Source organism: Oncorhynchus masou, chromosome 3 (assembly GCF_036934945.1).
Source record: "Oncorhynchus masou masou isolate Uvic2021 chromosome 3, UVic_Omas_1.1, whole genome shotgun sequence".
NCBI lineage: Eukaryota > Metazoa > Chordata > Actinopteri > Salmoniformes > Salmonidae > Oncorhynchus > Oncorhynchus masou.
Genome location: NC_088214.1, coordinates 14,473,289 through 14,492,317, shown reverse-complemented (window position 1 = coordinate 14,492,317; position 19,029 = coordinate 14,473,289). Strand labels below are relative to the sequence as shown.

General features: G+C 48.6%; 1 protein-coding gene across 1 annotated transcript in view; it reads left to right on the top strand.

Moving 5' to 3' along the window:
- Window positions 1-3,766: 3,766 nt before the first annotated feature.
- The window catches only part of LOC135510772 (CUGBP Elav-like family member 5), a 72,831-nt gene continuing 57,568 nt past the window's right edge, over window positions 3,767-19,029 (top strand). Inside the window, exons 1-2 of the mRNA XM_064931983.1 lie at window positions 3,767-4,109; window positions 4,917-4,999. Of these exons, the coding sequence (XP_064788055.1) occupies window positions 3,767-4,109; window positions 4,917-4,999 (426 nt within the window). The remainder of the gene's footprint in view (window positions 4,110-4,916; window positions 5,000-19,029) is intronic.

The following is a 19,029-nucleotide window of genomic DNA, read 5'->3' as shown; positions in this document are numbered from 1 at the left end:
GAGTGGCCAGATGGAAGCCACTCATCAGTAAAAGGCACATGTAAGCCCACTTGGAGTTTGCCAAAAGGCACCTAAAGGACTCTTAGACCATGAGAAACAAGATTCTCTGGTCTGATGAAACCAAGATTTAACTCTTTACCCTGAATGCCAAGCGTAACTGGAGGAAACCTGGCACCATCCCTATGGTGAAGCATGGTGATGGCAGCATCATTCTGTGGGGATGTATTTCAGGGACTGGGAGACTAGTCAAGATAGAGGGAAAGATGAACGGAGCAAAGTAAAGAGAGATCCTTGATGAAAACCTGCTCCAGAGCACTCAGGACCTCAGACTGGGGCAAACAGAATAACACCCCTAAGCACACAGCCAAACCAACGCAGGTGTGGCTTCGGGACAAGTCTCTGAATGTCCTTGAGTGGACCAGCCAGATTCCGGACTTGAACCCAATCAAACATCTCTGGAGAGACCTGAAAATAGCTCTGCAGTGACTCTCCCCATCCAACCAGACAGAGCTTGAGAAGATCTGCAGAGAAGAATGGGAGAAACTCTCAAATTCAGGAGTGCCAAGCTTGTAGTGTCATACCCAAGAAGACTCAAGGCTGTATTCACTGCCATAGGTTCTTCAACAAAGTATTGAGTAAAGGGTCTGAATTCTTATGTGAATGTGATATTTCATTTTTTATTTTTTTAAAAATAAATTAGCTAAAATTTTTGCTTTTCATTATGGGGTATTGTGTGTAGATTGATGAGTGAATTAAAAATAATAATAATTTAGATGAAGGCTGTAACGTAACAAAATGGTAACTCCCGAGCTGCAAGCTCGTCTTTTATCTCCTCCAACAGTCCATGAAGGAAGGTATCAAATAGGGACTCCGGATTCCAGGTACTCTCGGCGGCCAACGTACGGAAGTCTACTGCATAGTCTGCCAAACTACAGGAGTCTTGACATAATCCAAGAAGTTTTTGGGCCGCCTCTCTCCCAGATCCTGGAAATTCAAACACCTTCCTTACCTCTGCCGTGAAATCTTCCAGATTACGACAAATGGTGGATTGTTGCGCCCAAACTGCCGTAGCCCAGGAGAGCGCCCTTCCAGGCATTAGCATAATCAGAAACGCTATATTCGACCAATCAGAAGGGAACGAATATGGCTGTAGCTCAAAAATGATGGAGTACTGAGAAAGAAAAGCCCAGCAGGTTCCAGGATCCCCAGAATATCGCTCTGGAGGAGACAAGTGGGGTTCTCGGGGAGCCGGGGTAGGCTGTACAAACCCACCACTGGGGAGTTACTGAGCGACTGGGAGGTCTCTGGGAGGTCTCTGTTGTGGTATGCTGCCCGTGAGATAATCCACGGAATTGCTGCAGTAACGTCTTGAACCAATGGTCATGGCGTTTCGCCAGCGAATGGAGCCCTTCCATAAGGTTCTGGAGTAGCTCCTCATGTTTTTGAATTGTGTCTCCCTGCAGGGAGACAGCATGATGGAGCCAGTCTGAGTCTGCTGCGTCAGTCTAGGCCAGTTCGTTCTATAACGACACAGGGCGAGACCCAGATGCAGACACAGGACGCATATGGTTACTAAACCACAAGGCTCAAGTTTAGGGCAGGCTGAATGTTCAGGCAGGCTCGAGTTTAGGGTAGGCTGAATGTTCAGGCAGGCTCGAGTTTAGGGTAGGCTGAATGTTCAGGCAGGCTCAAGTTTAGGGCAGGCTGAATGTTCAGGCAGGCGGGCTTAGTGTTAGGGCAGGCAAGAGGTCAGAACCGCTAGGACTAGAAAAAACAGGCGCTCGGAAAAACACGCTGGTAAGCTTGACAAGACAAACTGGCAACAGACAAACAGAGAACACAGGAATAAATACACTGGGAATAATGGGGAAGATGGGTGACACCAGGAGGGGGGTGGAGACAATCACAAAGACAGGTGAAACAGATCAGGGTGTGACAGGTTGAGAGAATGCCAAGAATGTGCAAAGCTGTCATCAAGGCAAAGGGTGGCTATTTGAAGAGTCTAAAATATAAAATATATTTAGATTTGTTAAACACTTTTTTGGTTACTACATGATTCCATGTGTTATTTCATTGTGTTGATGTCTTCACTATTATTATGCAATGTAGAAAATAGTTAAAATAAAGAAAAACCCTTGAATGAGTAGGTGTCCAAACCTTTGACTGGTACTGTATATGTACTGATGTATGCTTATATGTGTGGATACATATATAAGCATATATGGGCATATACTGTATTTTTCCTCCATATATGCCTATATAAAACATATAAGTAATCTACATATATCATTTTTTCTGTATGGGAGGCGAGTCTTATGACTTTGTGGCTTGGTAACTAGTGACAACCAAGAGCTGGCGACCAACATTTCTGAAGTGGGTAATATGACTTTAAATGATAGCAAAATTCATAATAATTAGCAGTGCTCCCTATAGGCTACTTTCAATGCATTTCTCTGCAAAAGGCAGGTAAACAGTTGTTATTAAATCGGCATTCCTTACATCAGCGAGCAGTGCACAAGAAAGTATTAAATTGAGTTGTTAGATGCTACCACCCCCTCCCTAAATGTAAAGCTATCCATCCATCAACCATTTATAGGATAAGTTTCCTTCGTGGTTCTAGTATCTGTCAAGTGTTTTGAGATCAGTAGTGTTGACATAAATTAGATCAGGGAATGTCTGGGGTGTGGAGGCTCTGTATATTGCACAGTTAGTATAGTATATATTTAAGCAATAATGCCCGAGGGGATGTGGTATATGGCCAATATACCATGGTTGAGGGCTGTTCTTAAGCACGACGCAATGCGGAGTGCCTGGACACAGCCCTTAGAGGTGGTGTATTGGACATGTATCACAAACCTCAGATGTCGCTTAATGCTTTTAGAAACTGGTTACCAACTTAATTAGAGCAGTAAAAATACATGTTTTTTTCATACCCATGGTATATGGTCTGATATACCATGGCTGTCAGCCAATCAGCATTCAGGGCTCGAACCACTCAGTTCATAATATACTGTATAGTTAAGTTAGCATAGTATAATGTTACCGAATTTCCTTCCTGTACTGTCGCAGTTTCAATCACAATTGTACCTCCAAATACCCATCTCAAGGTGTCACTCAAGAACCACCAGTTCTGGTTACTGCAATCAAGCTATCGGCATAGTTTCCTGTCCTCTCATCACCTAACCCCCATTAGGCTACCACTGATGGGTGGAGTTGGGTGACTATAAAGGTTGTTTCTATTGTTTATCAAGTCAAATCTCTGTCAAATCCTCTCTGATAAAAGCAGACAAGGAAAGGACGCCTTCTATTGGAATATGATATCAACCTATTTCAATTTAATCCAACGTTATTCAAAGAGCATTTACACTTCTCAATATATTTCACACAAAAATGTACTAAAGGGAAATAAAACATAGATGAATAACAAAAGGATTGTTTTTCTAAATGAGTCATAATAATGACATGGGTAAAGGAGTGAAAAACTAAGAGCACATGATGAAATCAGAGGTCATGCTGACCACAGTTGCAGTTCCTCGTCATCTCCAGCAGATGTTGCTCAACAACCAACAATTCTCGAAAATGTCAACCCACTCCTTCCAACAAACCCGAGCGTGAAGAAGACAGGTGCCATTTGGGAATTGGGACAGAACAAGCCTGTGTGTGTTTCCATCTGAGTGCATCGCTCTTACCCTCTCAGTAGCCTGCTAGTGTGTGTGCGTGTCTCAGTCTGTGTTGTCACTGTCCTCCAACCTACTCCCAGCTCAGCATGGCCAGATTTACACAGAGTGAAAGCAGAAGGCATCAGCAGCAGCACCATCCCCAGCCGCCTCATCCCGCCCCCGTCAACCTGCTTCTACAGCAGCCGCTCTTACTTATCCCCCATCAGCATCAGCTCGATCACAGCCCTGTTCCGAAGCCCATGAACGGACCCGAAACCGTCTCCATGCACACGGACAGCGGCGCCATGAAAGACCAGGACGCCATCAAGCTCTTCATTGGACAGATACCGCGGAACCTTGAGGAAAAAGACCTGAAACCTCTCTTTGAGCAATTTGGGAAAATCCACGAATTGTCTGTTCTGAAGGACCGATACACAGGCATGCATAAAGGTAGCGTTTATGTCACCCCTGCGCATTCCCTCGCAGATGGTCGCTACATTGTAATTAGGTTACTCTATTATTACGATGTAATTATGATCCGTATGAAACGCGATAGTCATTCCATTTTTGTTCCTTTTTGTGATAGATTGTCTCTCATCATCTATTCTCTCTCGTGATGTCTGTAATGCAATGATGTGTTAGTCTACGCACCTTGTACTGAAAAGCCCATATGCCTTGCAGAATAAGGTTGCATATAGTCTTAACACTAATACCGCAATTTCCCCATAACAGCATAACTGATTTATTTGGGGTTCTTCTCATCTCGACAGATTCTCTCTTTTAGTGCGTAGGAGTAGCATGTTCATGTGAGTTCATATAAGTAAAATGCAAGTTGGTCTCACAGCTAAACGCTCGTCACACTTCCCAACACTTTTTCTTGCCCTAATTATTACACGCCAATGTTTGTTTGCGCCAGCTGCGCGCATAACATAGTGTTTTTCCCCGCGCCATCGCAGTGTCATGATGCAAACAAAAATAGGGATTATTTGGCAGAAAATCGAAACGTATATTTTACCACCATTACGTCTATGCATCACATTGCATAGGCAATGCATACACAATCAACAGGATTTAGGCCAGTAGTGCCAAGTGTGTGTGTGTGTGTGTGTGTGTGTGTGTGTGTGTGTGTGTGTGTGTGTGTGTGTGTGTGTGTGTGTGTGTGTGTGTGAGAGAGAGGGGGGGGGGGCTTGTGTGAGCAAGCTGTATTCATGTGTGTGTCTGTGTGACTAACCCTTGTTGGTCTGTTTTGATTGACAGGATGTGCGTTTCTCACCTACTGTGCCAGGGAGTCTGCCATCAAAGCCCAGAATGCATTGCATGAGCAGAAAACCCTACCTGGGGTGAGTACTCCACCGCCTGAATGCTGCCAGGGTTTTACATGGAATGAGAGATGGTGTGAAAGCTTTTCCCCCAAAGACATCTGTGAGTTGCCAATTCCTTTCGGATTGCGGAGAATGAAAAGGAGGATAGAGGAGAGTAAGAGAACATGAAGTGAGAGAGAGAAAAGAGTGAGAGAGGGGGAGGGAGAGTGAGAGTGAGAGAGCAAGAAAGAGAGAGTACTGTAAAACAACAGTGAACAGAACCATGTAGACAGCTTCAGGCTGTTCACTCAGTGAGCCATGTATGGAGAGAGAGAGAGAGAGGGAGAGAGGGAGAGAGAGAGAGAGAGAGGGGAGAGAGGAGAGAGAGAGGGAGAGAGAGGGAGAGAGAGGGAGAGGGAGAGAGAGGGAGAGGGGGGAAGAGAGGGGGAGATTGGGGAGGGTGAAAGGGAGAGGAGATGGAAGGAATGACAAAGAGAGAGTGAGAGAGAGAGAGAGAACGAGAGAGAGAAAGAGAGAGGAGAGGAGAGAAAGAGAGAGAGAAAGTTAGAGAGAGAGAGAGAAAGAGAGAGAAATATAGAGAGAGAAAGAGAGAGAGAAAGAATGAGCTGAAGAAAAAGGCTGAGGGAGGGATGAGAGACAGGGAGGGATGAGGAGAGGTTGGAGGGGAGGGATATGTGATGAGGAGGGATGAGAGAAAGATGAGGAGAGGTTGGAGGGGGAGGAATGAGAGAGGGATGAGGAGAGGTTTGAAGGGAGGGATCACAGAGAGAGGGATCACAGAGAGAGAGAGAGAGAGAGAGAGGGAGATGAGCAGAGAGATGGATGTGGACAGGTTGTAGGGGAGGAATGAGAGAGGGATGAGGAGAGGTTGGAGGGTAGGGATGAGAAATGGGGAGGGATGGGGGAGAGGTTGGAGGGGAGGGATATGTGATGAGGAGGGATGAGAGAGAGGGATGAGGAAGTTTGGAGGGGAGGGATGAGAGAGAGACAGGGATGAGGATAGGTTTGAGGGGAGGGACATGTGATGGGGAGTGATGAGAGAGAGAGATGAGGAGAGGTTGGAGGGGGATGAGAGAGAGAGGGATGGGGAGAGGTTGGAGGGGAGGGATGTGAGATGGGGAGAGGTTGGAGGGCAGGGATGAGAGAGAGAGAGGGATGGGGAGAGGGAGAGGAGAGATGAGAGATGGGGAGGGGTTGGAAGGCAGGGGTGAGAGAGAGAGGGGGAGGTGGGGAGGGATGGGGAGAGGGTGAGATGGGGAGGGATGGGGAGAGGTTGGAGGGGAGAGATGAGAGATGGGGAGGGATGGGGAGAGGTTGGAGGGGAGGGATGGGAGATGGAGAGGGATGGGGGAGAGTATTGGAGGGGAGGCATATGAGTTTGGGAGGCATAGGGAGAGGTTGGAGGGGAGGGATGCGAGATGGGGAGGGATGGATGGGGAGAGATTGGAGGGGGGGTAAGAGAGAGGGTGGGATGGGGAAAGGTTGGAGGGGAGGGATGAGAGAGAGAGCGGGATGTGGAGAGGTTGGAGGGGAGGGATGAGAGAGAGGGCGGGATGTGGAGAGGTTGGAGGGGAGGGATGAGAGAGAGGGCGGGATGTCGAGAGGTTGGAGGAGATGGATGAGAGGTGGGGAGGGATGGGGAGAGATTGGAGGGGAGAGATGAGAGATGGAGAGGGATGGGGAGAGGTTAGTTGGGAGGGATGGGAGAGGTTGGAGGGGATGGATGAGAGATGGGGAGGGATGGGGAGAGGTTGGGGGGGAGAGAGGAGAGATGGAGAGGGATGGGGAGAGGTTAGTTGGGAGGGATGGGGAGAGGTTGGAGGGGAGGGATGAGAGATGGGGAGGGATGGATGGGGAGAGATTGGAGGGGAGGGGTAAGAGAGAGGGTGGGATGGGGAGAAGTTGGAGGGGAGGGATGAGAGAGAGGGCGGGATGTGGAGAGGTTGGAGGGGAGAGATGAGAGATGGGGAGGGATGTGGAGAGGTTGGAGGGGAGAGATGAGAGATGGGGAGGGATGGGGAGGGATGGGGAGAGGTTGGAGGGGAGAGATGAGAGATGGGGAGGGATGGGGAGAGGTTGGAGGGGAGAGATGAGAGATGGGGAGGGATGTGGAGAGGTTGGAGGGGAGAGATGAGAGATGGGAGGGATGGGGAGAGGTTGGAGGGGAGAGATGAGAGATGGGGAGGGATGGGGAGAGGTTGGAGGGGAGAGATGGGAGATTGGGAGGGATGGGGAGAGGTTGGAGGGGAGAGATGAGAGATGGGGAGGGATGAGGAGAGGTTGGTGGGGAGGGGCGAGAGATGGGAGATGAGGAGAGGTTGGAGGGGAGAGATGAGAGATGGGGAGGGATGGGGAGAGGTTGGAGGGGAGAGATGAGAGATGGGGAGGGATGAGGAGAGGTTGGTGGGGAGGGGCGAGAGATGGGGAGGGATGGGGAGAGGTTGGTGGGAAGGGGCGAGAGATGGGGAGGGATGGGGAGAGGTTGGAGGGGAGAGATGAGAGATGTGGAGGGATGAGGAGAGGTTGGTGGGGAGGGGCGAGAGATGGGAGATGGGGAGAGGTTGGAGGGCAGGGATGAGAGATGGCGAGGGATGGGGAGAGGTTTGAGGGCAGGGATGGGAGATGGGGAGGGGGAGGGATGGGGAGAGGTTGGTGGGGAGGGATGAGAAATGGGGAGGGATGGGGAGAGGTTGGTGGGGAGGGGCGAGAGATGGGGAGGGATGGGGAGAGATTGGAGGGCAGGGATGAGAGATGTGGAGGGGGAGGTGGGGAAGGATGGGGAGAGGTTGGTGGGGAGGCGACGAGAGATGGGGAGGGATGGGGAGAGGTTGGAGGGCAGGGATGAGAGAGAGGGAGGGATGGGGAGAGGTTTGTTGGGCAGGGACGAGAGATGGGAGGGATGGGGAGAGGTTGGTGTGGAGGGATGAGAGAGAGGGAGGGATGAGGAGAGGTTGGTGGGGAGGGATGAGAGAAAGAGGGATGGATGGGTGAAGTTGAAGGTGAGGGAGTATAGAGATGGAGGGATGGGAGAGGTTGAAGGTGAGGGAGGAGAGACAGAGGGAGGGATGGGGAGAGGTTGGAGGGACAACAGGGTACCTCTGTCTGGGGGGGGGGGGTGTTGGGCAGTGAGGGGGTGTCTGATTGATAACACAAACACACACAGGTATAGCGTATCACAGTGCATTTGTTTGGGAGTGTGTTTTGTGCTGCACTGCAAGCTTCAGTGACCTAGAATGTGCACGAACCGGATTGGATGGATATTCCTTTTGATGTGTCTGTGTGTGTGTGATTGCTGCCGTTGTGTATGTATTTGTGTGTATGTTGTGTGTTTGCGCTGCTTTGTATGGGTGCCCCTGTTGTTCCTGCCTTTAATATATCAGCCTTTGAGCGAGTGAGTGAGTGAGTGAGTGAGTGAGTGAGTGAGTGAGTGAGTGTGTGAGTGTGTGTGTGTGTGTGTGTGTGTGTGTGTGTGTGTGTGTGTCTGTGTGTGTGTGTGGCTGTGCTTGTTGTAGGTCATTGCTGAGTGGCAGCAGTGTAGAGTGAAGCATACTGTTAGATAAAAGAATGTCATTCTACTCCTCTGCTTTCCAACCCACTACCCATACAGATAGACAGAGAGCACAAAAGAGAGAGGGAGAGAGAGGAAGAGAGAGGGAGAGAGAGGGAGGGAAGAGGGAGAGGGAGGGAGGGAAGAGGGAGAGGGAGGGAGGGAAGAGGGAGAGGGAGGGAGGGAAGAGGAGAAGAAAAGGGTGGAGGCAGAGAGGCTTCCCACTCACTCACAAATCCTACTGTAGTAGGTGGGAAGTTAGGTTGTGTCATATGAAATACTACAAAAGGGCCAACCCCCAAACGCAGCGTCAGATGACAAAATATAACAGCTTGCGCTTCTTACACCCACTAACCCATATTTAATTCCCTCCTGTCTCTCCCTGTCTTTCCCTCTCTCTCTCTCTCTCCCTGTCTCTCTTCTTCTTTCTGTCACGCCTTCCCTCTCTCTCCTTGTCTCTCTCTCTCTCTCTCGCTCTGTCGCTCTCTCTCCCTCTCTCTCTCTGTCGCTCTCTCTGTCGCTCTCTCTCTCTCCCTCCCTCTCTCCCTCTCTCTCTCCCCCTCTCTCTCTCTCTGTCGCTCTCTCTGTCGCACTCTCCCGCTCTCTGTCCCTCTCTGTCGCTCTCTCTGTCGCTCTCTCTGTCGCTCTCTCTCCCTCTCTCTCCCGCTCTCTCTCCCTCTCTGTCGCTCTCTGTCGCTCTCTCTCCCGCTCTCTCTCCCTCTCTGTCGCTCTCTGTCGCTCTCTCTCTCTCCCGCTCTCTCTCCATCTCTGTCGCTCTCTGTCACTCTCTCTCTCTCTCTCTCTCTCCCTCTCTCTCTTTCCTTGTCTCTCTCTTTCTCTCTCCTTGTCTCCTTCTCTCTCTTGTGCTCTCTTTCGCTCTCTGTCACTCTCTCAATTCAATTCCAAGGGCTTTATTGGCATATGTTTACATATGTTTACATTGCCAAAGTAAGTGTGTCTTTGATGATGTCTGGGTTCCTGCTCTTTAAGCCAAAGGCAGATGATCTCAGACCTCGTATGTTCCAGGATGAGAAAAGCTTTAAGTTCCATTGTGTCTTGTGTTGTTTTCTTGTGGTTAAGGCCCGGACCATCACAGTAGGTGTGAGGAGAGCATGTTGAACATCTGATACAGACCTCTTAGGTCACAGGATGGAGGTTGGGCCTGTTGCTCTGCTCATGGCCTGGGCATATGTCCTGCTGTCATGCTGAGGTCCTTGCATGGGGTGGGCAGAAGGGGCATAGGTCTGATATGATAGGGCCTATATAGGGTGTGGCCAGGGTTGGTTTGGGGTGGTAACAGCTGGTTGGGGATGCTGTGGTCTGATCGATGGATCCTTTTGGCGTGGGTTCTCTCGGTGCAGGTCCTTCGTCCTTCTCTCTCTTCTTCTCACCCACTCTTCCTCACAAATCCTAGCTTTCCTCTCTCTCTTCTTCCCACCCCACTCTTCCTCACAAATCCTAGCTCTGTCACGGCTTTCGTCTGGTGAAGGAGGAGCGGACCAAAATGCAGCGTGGTTGTTATTCTTTTTTTTTAATAAGGAAACTTATACACGATTAAACTAACAAAATAACAAACGTGCGAAAACAGGAAAACAGCCCTATCTGGTGCAAAACACAGAGACAGGAACAATCACCCACAAACACACAGTGAAACCCAGGCTACCTAAATATGGTTCCCAATCAGAGACAATGACTAGCACCTGCCTCTGATTGAGAACCATATCAGGCCAGACATAGAAATAGACAAACAAGACATCCAACATAGAATGCCCACTCAGATGACACCCTGACCAACCAAAACATAGAAACATACAAATAAACTATGGTCAGGGTGTGACAAGCTCTCTCCTCTCTCTCTTCTTCTCACCCCACTCTTCCTCACAAATCCTAGCTCAACCTCTCTCTCTTCTTCTCACCCCACTCTTCCTCACAAATCCTAGCTCTCCTCTCTCTCTCCTTCTCACCCACTCTTCTTGACAAATCCTAGCTCTCCTCTCTCTCTTCTTCTCACCCCGCTCTTCTTGACAAATCCTAGCTCTCCTCTCTCTTCTTCTCACCCCACTCTTCCTCACAAATCCTAGCTCTCCTCTCTCTCTCCTTCTCACCCCGCTCTTCTTGACAAATCCTAGCTCTCCTCTCTCTCTTCTTCTCAACCCACTCTTCCTCACAAATCCTAGCTCTCCTCTCTCTCTCCTTCTCACACCGCTCTTCTTGACAAATCCTAGCTCTCCTCTCTCTCTTCTTCTCACCCCACTCTTCCTCACAAATTCTAGCTCTCCTCTCTCTCTTCTTCTCACCCCACTCTTCCTCACTAATCCGAGCGCTCCTCTCTCTCACGTGTGTTTGTGTGCGTGCGCACGCACCAAGGAGATTTTCACTTGTCTCTAATTGCCGTTTCTCTTTCTCTCTCATCCTTCTCTTCTTTCACTGGAGGAGTGATAGCTTCATCAGAGATAATTATCTGGTTGCACTGTGCAGCTGCATGCCTCTCTTCCTCTTTCATTCATCTACGATGTTGTAATGCTAAATTAATGAAGCTAAATAATATATTTGGTTGGGTGTAGGTTAGAAAGACAGACTGCCATTGAAACAAGTGTTTAGTGTGCGATTGACAACCACGTTTTACCAATGAAAAGATATACCCAGGGGAGATAACACACACACACACACACACACACACACACACACACACACACACACACACACACACACACACACACACACACACACACACACACACACACACACACACACACACAGGTTCATTTTAACAGTGAGAAATTCTCAGTCTGTGTCTTACCCAGTGTTTGTGTATTGTTGACAGTTGAAACGTTATTTACAATCTATTGTGGACTGGGTTGTGACATTTCTGCCTCACATTGATGGATTCACAGCCTGGGCCAGGCCATCAGGCTATGGGAGAGCCAGCATGAGCGGTGTCACTGTGATTTACGCTCCCCTTACAACTTGTGCATCCATTAATCCGGTGTACGGAAACAGATTAGGCTCTACTTAGTGTTCCACATGGGATCGTTACTCTGACGGAATTGCTCTCAGAAGACACAGGTGATGAAACAGGGATATAATGTGTGTGTGTGCGTGTGTTAATGGGTTCTGCCTCACAATCAGTCACTGTTACTCTACAATTTCACTGCACAGTAAAGTCATGATAAGAGCACAACATTGGATATGATATGTAGTTTGTCCAAACTCCATTTGAGTGCAGGGGACTTCACCTTCACTTCATTCTCTATATGTGCTCCAGATGTCTGCATACTGTAATCTATTGCATAGCACTACACATTCACAGCAATCCCAAGCCAATGCATTTAACAGGAGTGGGAGTCTCATAGCAGCAAGTAGTAACCACACCACTGCCCCCCCCCTCCTCGCCGCCACATCCCCCTCTCCCTACCAGCTCACCCCTCTCCCCCTCCCCCACCACCTCCTCCTCCCCCCTCTACATCCTTTTCTCCCTGCCAGCTCACCCCTCTCCCCCACCACCTCCTCCTCCCCCCTCTACATCCTTCTCTCCCTACCAGCTTACCCCTCCTTCTCCTCTTTCTCCTCCTCCTCTTTCTCCCCTCCACATCCCTCTCTCCCTACCAGCTCACCCCTCCTCCTCTTTCTCCCCCCACTACATCCCTCTCTCCCTACCAGCTCACCCCTCCTCCTCCTCTTTCTCCCCCTCACTACATCCCTCTCTCCCTACCAGCTCACCCCTCTCCCACCCACTACATCCCTCTCTCCCTACCAGCTCACCCCCCCCACTACATGCCCCTCTCCCTACCAGTTTACCCCTCCTCCTCCTCCTTCTCCCCCCACTACATCCCCCTCTCCCTACCAGCTTACCCCTCCTTCTCCTCCCCCCCCCACTACATCCCCCTCTCCCTACCAGCTTACCCCTCCTTCTCCTTCCCCCCCCACTACATCCCCCTCTCCCTACCTTTCATCCCCCTCTCCCTACCGCTTACATCCCCCTCTCCCCACTCCTCCTCCTTCTCCTTTCCCCCACTACATCCCCCTCTCCCTACCAGCTTACCTCCTCCTTCTCCTTCCCCCCACTACATACATCCCCCTCTCCCTACCAGCTTACCCCTCCTTCTCCATTACCCCCCCCCCACTACATCCCCTCTCCCTACCAGCTTACCCCTCCTCCTCCTTTTCCTCTTTACATCCCTCTCTCCCTACCAGCTCACCCCCCACTACATGCCCCTCTCCCTACCAGTTTACCCCTCCTCCTCCTCCTTCCCCATCCCCCCTCCTACCAGCTTTTCCTCTTCCCCCCCCCCCACTACATCCCCCTCTCCCTACCAGCTTACCCCTCCTTCTCCATTCCCCCCCCCATCCCCCTCTCCCTACCACATCCCTTCTCTCCCCCCCTACATCCCCCTCTCCCAGCTTACCCCTCCTTCTCCATTCCCCCCACTACATCCCCCTCTCCCTACCAGCTTACCCCTCCTTCTATTCCCCCCCCCCATCCCTCTCTCCCTTTTCCTTCTCCTTCCCCCCCACTACATCCCCCTCTCCCTACCAGCTTACCCCTCCTCCTCCTTTTCCTCTTCCCGCCCACTACATCCCCCTCTCCCTACCAGCTTACCCCTCCTCTATCTCTCAATCTCTCACACAGCTGTCAGCTGTCAGTATTACAGGACCTTAATTGCCTGTTCAGAAGTCATTATGAAAGTGTGATATTTCTCCTGAAATGAGACATGGAAGGACAAGGCACAAAAGCTGGTGGACACACACACACACACACACGAACACACACACGAACACACACACACACACACACACACACACACACACACACACACACACACACACACACACACACACACACACACACACACACACACACACACACACACACACACACACACACACACACACACACACACACAGCCCTTCTGTGTTTAGTTCCTAATGAGGAGGCCTATGATGATTTTGGATGACACAGCAAAAAATACTCTGGCATCTGAAAAAAATTGTGTGTGTGTGTGTGTGCTAGGGCTGCACGATTACAGTTTTTTTACAATCACTGGCACTAATTTCAGAACAGTGTGGTCATTTTTCAAAAGTCTAGACACAAAACAGCCATCACTTGTAACACAGGCTGTCCAATGTTGAAAACTACAGTAAAAAAAAGAAAAAAACTACAGTAAAACTTCAACTGCAGTGTACCTCACCTGGCTTACTGTAAAAACTTGTTGAGATGGCGCCGACAGAGATGGTCGCCTCGCTTCGCTTTCTTAGGAAACTATGCAGTATTTTGTTTTTTAATGTATTATTTCTTACATTGTTACCCCAGGAAATCTAAAGTCTTATTACATACAGCCGGGAAGAACTATTGGATATAAGAGCAACGTCAACTTAAAAACATTACGACCAGGAATACGACTTTCCCAAAGCGGATCCTCTGTTCGGACCACCACCCAGGACAATGGATCTAATCCCAGCAGCTGATCGAAAACAACAGCGATTCAGAAGGGGCAGACTGAACGGTCTTCTGGTCAGGCTTCGAAAATGGGCACATCGCTCTCTGCTCCCAAGTATACTACTCGCCAATGTCCAGTCTCTTGACAACAAGGTAGATAAAATGTGAGTGAGGGTTGCCTTCCAGAGAGACATCAGAGAATGTAACATTCTCTGTTTCACGGAATCATGGCTCACTCGGAATATGGTGTCGGAATCGGTTCAGCCACCCGGCTTCTCCATGTATCGTGCCGACAGAGATAAACACCTCTCTGGGAAGAGGAAGGGCGGGGGTGTATGCATTATGATTAACAACTCTTGGTGTAATCATAACAACATACAGGACCTCAAATCCTTCTGCTAGCCCGACCTAGAATTCCTTGCAATCAAATGTTCGCCATTCTACCTACCAAGAGTAATCTCGTCAGTTATAGTCACAGCTGTGTACATCCCCCATCAAGTGAACACCAAGACGGCCCTCAATGAACTTCACTGGACTCCATGTAAACTGGAAACTATATACCCGGAGGCTGCATTGATTGTAGCTGGGGATTTTAACAAAGCAAATTTGATAACAGTGCTACCTACATTTTATCAGCATATTGATTTTACGACACGTAGGGCAAATACTCTCGACCACTGCTACTCTAACTTCCAAAATGCATACAAAGCCCTCCCTCTTGCTTGTCCCGCCATCTTGCTTGTCCCGGCTTATAGGCAGAAACTCAAACCGGTTGTACCAGTGATGTGAACAATTCAACGCTGGTCTGACCAATCAGAAGCCACACTCCTAGATTGTTTCGATCACTTGTACTGGAAAATGTTCTGATCAGCCTCAGAGGATTATATTGACCTATATGCTGACTCGGTGAGTGTGTTTATAAGTGCATTGGAGACGTCGTACCCACTGTGACCATTAAAACCTACCCTAACCAGAAACCATGACTGGAAGGCATCATTCGCGCAAAATTGAAAGCGCATTCAACCATAGAAAGAGGTCTGGAGATATGGCTGAATATAAACAGTGTAGTTGTTAGCTCTGCAAGGCAATCAAACAAGCGAAATGCCGATACAGGGACAAATGTAAAGGTGGAGTCTCAATTCAATGGCTCAGACACGATACGTATGTGGCAGGGTCTACAGGAAATCAGACTACAAAAACAAAAACAGCCACGGATGCTGACGTCAGCTTCCAGACAAACTAAACACCTTCTTTGCCCGCTTTAAGTATAATACAGTGCCACCTTCGCAGATTGCTAAAAAAGTCCCCCCCTCTCCTTCTCCGTGGTTGATGTGAGTAAAACATTTAAACTTGTTAACCCTTGCAAGGGTGCTGGCACAGACGGCATCCCTAGCCGCGTCCTCAGAGCATGCGCAGACCAGCTGGCTGGTGTGTTTACAGACATATTTAATCTCTCCCTATCCCAGTCTGTTGTCCCCACATACTTCAAGATGGCTACCATTGTTCCTGTATCCAAGAAAGCAAAGGTAACTGAACTAATCAAATGTTTACCTGGACTGTTTGCATTGTGTGCCTCCTCCCTCTGTTTACACTGCTGCTACTCTCTGTTTATCATATATGCACAGTCACTTAACTATACATTCATGTACATACTTCCTCAAATGGGCCGACCAACCAGTGCTCCCGCACATTGGCTAACCGGGCTGTCTGCATTGTGTCCCGCCCCCCACCACCCACCAACCCCTCTTTTACGCTACCGATACTCTCTGTTCATCATATATGCAACGTCACTTTAACCATATCTACATGTACATACTACCTCAATCAGCCTCGCTAACCGGTGTCTGTATGTAGCCTCACTCATTTTATAGCCTTGCTACTGTATATATCCTCGCTACTGTATATAGCCTGTCTTTTGACTGTTGTTTTATTTCTTTACTTACCTATTGTTCAACTAACACCTCTTTTGCACTATTGGTTAGAGCCTGTAAGGAAGCATTTCACTGTAAGATGAACTGTTGTATTCGGCGCACATGACAAATAAACTTGGATTTGATTTGAACTAAAATGACTACCGCCCCGTAGCACTCACTTCTGTCATCATGAAGTGCTTTGAGAGGCTAGTCAAGGATCATATCACCGCCACCTTACTGGCCACCCTAGACCCGGTTCAGTTTGCATACCACCCCAACAGGTCCACAGATGACGCATTCACTGTCACACTGCACACTGCCCTATCCCATCTGGACAAATAGAATACCTATGTAAGAATGCTCTTAATTGACTACAGCTCAGCATTCAACATCATAGTGCCCTCCAAGCTCACCATCAAGCTGAAGGCCCTGGGTCTCAACCCCTCCCTGTGCAACTGGGTCCTGGACCTAATGACGGGCCGCCCCTAGGTGGTGAAGGTAGGAAACAACATCTCCACTTCGCTGACCCTCAACACCCTCAACACTGGGGCCCCACAAGGGTGTGTGCTCAGCCCTCTCCTGTACTCCCTGTACACCCACGACTGCGTGGCCATGCACGCCTCCAACTCAATCAGCAAGTTTGCAGACGACACAACCATAGTGGGCTTGATCACCAACAACGATGAGACTGCCTACAGGGAGGTGGTGAAGGCACTTGGAGTGTGGTGTCAGGAAAACAACCTCTCACTCAACGTCAACAAAACAAAGGAGATGATTGTGGACTTCAGGAAACAGCAGAGGGAGCACCCCCTATCCACATCGAAGGGACAGCAGTGAATAAGGTGGAAAGTTGTAAGTTCCTGGGCGTACACATCACAGACAAACTGAAATGGTCCACCCACACAGACAGCGTGGTGAAGAAGGTGCAGCATCACCTCTTCAAACTCAGGAGGCTGAAGAAATGTGGCCGGTCACCCAAAACCCTGACACACTTTTACAGATGCACAATCGAGAGCATCCTGTCTGGCTGTATCACCGCCTGGTACGGCAACTGTACCGCCCTCAACTAACTGCAAGGCTCTCCAGAGGGTGGTGCGGTCTGCACAATTAGGTAGTTGTATTAGGTAGTTGTTGGCGAATTGTTAGATTACTTGTGTGTGATCAATACAACTTGATTTGATTTGAAAAGAAAAGAAAAACAAAGGCTTGATTACTGTACTTCTATATTTCCATCAACCCTGTCTTGTGGATTTGGCCACAGGTTCTCATCCACATCACAATGGATGTTTTCATTAGCCAAACATCTTGGGAAGAATCTTCGGGCGAATCCAGGCCTGACCATGGTCTGCTGTGATGTCATTGTGTAACGGCGTTCTTCTTTAGTTGAAGGAGAGTCGGACCGAAATGCAGCGTGTAAGTTACTCATGTTTATTTAGTGAAGACAAACGAACGAACTATACACGAATAACTAATAAATACAAAAATAACAAACAGAGCGTGAAACCAATTACAGCCTGACTGGTGCACACTACACAGAGACAGGAACAATCACCCACGAAATACAAAGCGAAAACCAGGCTACCTAAATACGGTTCCCAATCAGCGACAACGAGAATCACCTGACTCTGATTGAGAACCGCCTCAGGCAGCCAACCTATTTAACACACACACACCCCTAATCAGCTACAATCCCAGACACTACAAACCCCAATACGAAAACACAATAACCCCATGTCACACCCTGGTCTGACTAACTAAAAAACAAAATACTAAGACCAAGGCGTGACACATTGCATGCATCATTCATAGCCTGGAGAAGGGTGCCTTGTTCGTGAGGCCTATCAGATACCTTCCACCTCCATGTGGAGAAAAATTATTCAATCGGGTTAAGGAAAGGAGAGTATGGGGGTAAGTACAGGGTGGTAAATTGTGGATGGGCCTGAAACCATGCTTGCACCATTTGATCATGGAGGAACCTGACATTATTCCACACGTGACATAGGTCAACAATCAGCTCTACAGACCTGCTTTAGCTCATCAAAGAAGGTTACAAGGAGAGCTGCATTATATGATCCAATACAAGGTCTGCGTCCCACCACACCATCTTCCGATATATCCACACATGTTGATGTTGGCCCCACGTTGTCCAGGGACTTGGATGGTTGCCCACGGGCCAATGAAATTCTGACCTCTCTTCCTTGTCTTGGCCAGGTTGAAGCCTGTCGCATTCAAAAAGAGGAATTTATGATGGTTTTCATCAGTATCCAACTCCATCACCCTCTAAAAATACATTTTGGAAAGAGAATTACTGATTACAATGATGTAGAATTTTTTACAACAGGCATCTTGAAACTGAACATACCTGAACATACTCAGTCCTCAGTTGCTTCACTCTGTCTGCATTTCTTTCAAAAGGCACACGGTATAGCTGTTTTAGAGACACCTAGTGCCTTTTCAGCATGCGTACAATAGTCGACAAACTTATGGCTTCCACATTGTTGAACATGTCGTAAGAACACATTTAGTCACATCACCTACTCTGTGGTACACATTGGCATGCAGTATGCAGTCTAATGTTTATGCTGAAGATTTAACGGTTCTCATTGTAGAAAGTTTTGATGATTGAGGCCACGGTTGATCTTCTGAGGTTTGGTTGAATCATTGTAGCTGCCTCAGTCGTTGTCCTGCCATGATTTACGACATGGTCTACAACTATTGCTCGGATTTCATTGGACACTCTTTGCTGATGCTGCCGCTGTCTTGGTCCGTGGCCTTGTCCTCTACCATGTTCCCCCACACCTCTCAAACGAGGCCCACGACCACCTCTCAGAAGGGGTGCTTGTCCTCTACCATGTTCCCCCACTTTGTGACCTGGATCACCTGCCGGCTCCATGTTATCACTATGTTGCTGTAGGTGGATAGCACTCATTTCACTATATACTCGTACCACAATGTGAAATCAATCATCAGAAACGAGTTGGCAGTATTGGAAAAGCAATTACAAGGGCCTGCATACATACACTCATGGCCACATTATTAGGTACACCTGCGTGTTAACGCAAATAGCCTGCTCCTTCGAATAGCTAATCATGTGGCTGCCTGCAACTCAATATATAAAGTATTTACTGTAGAGTAGAGAGCTTTAGTTGTT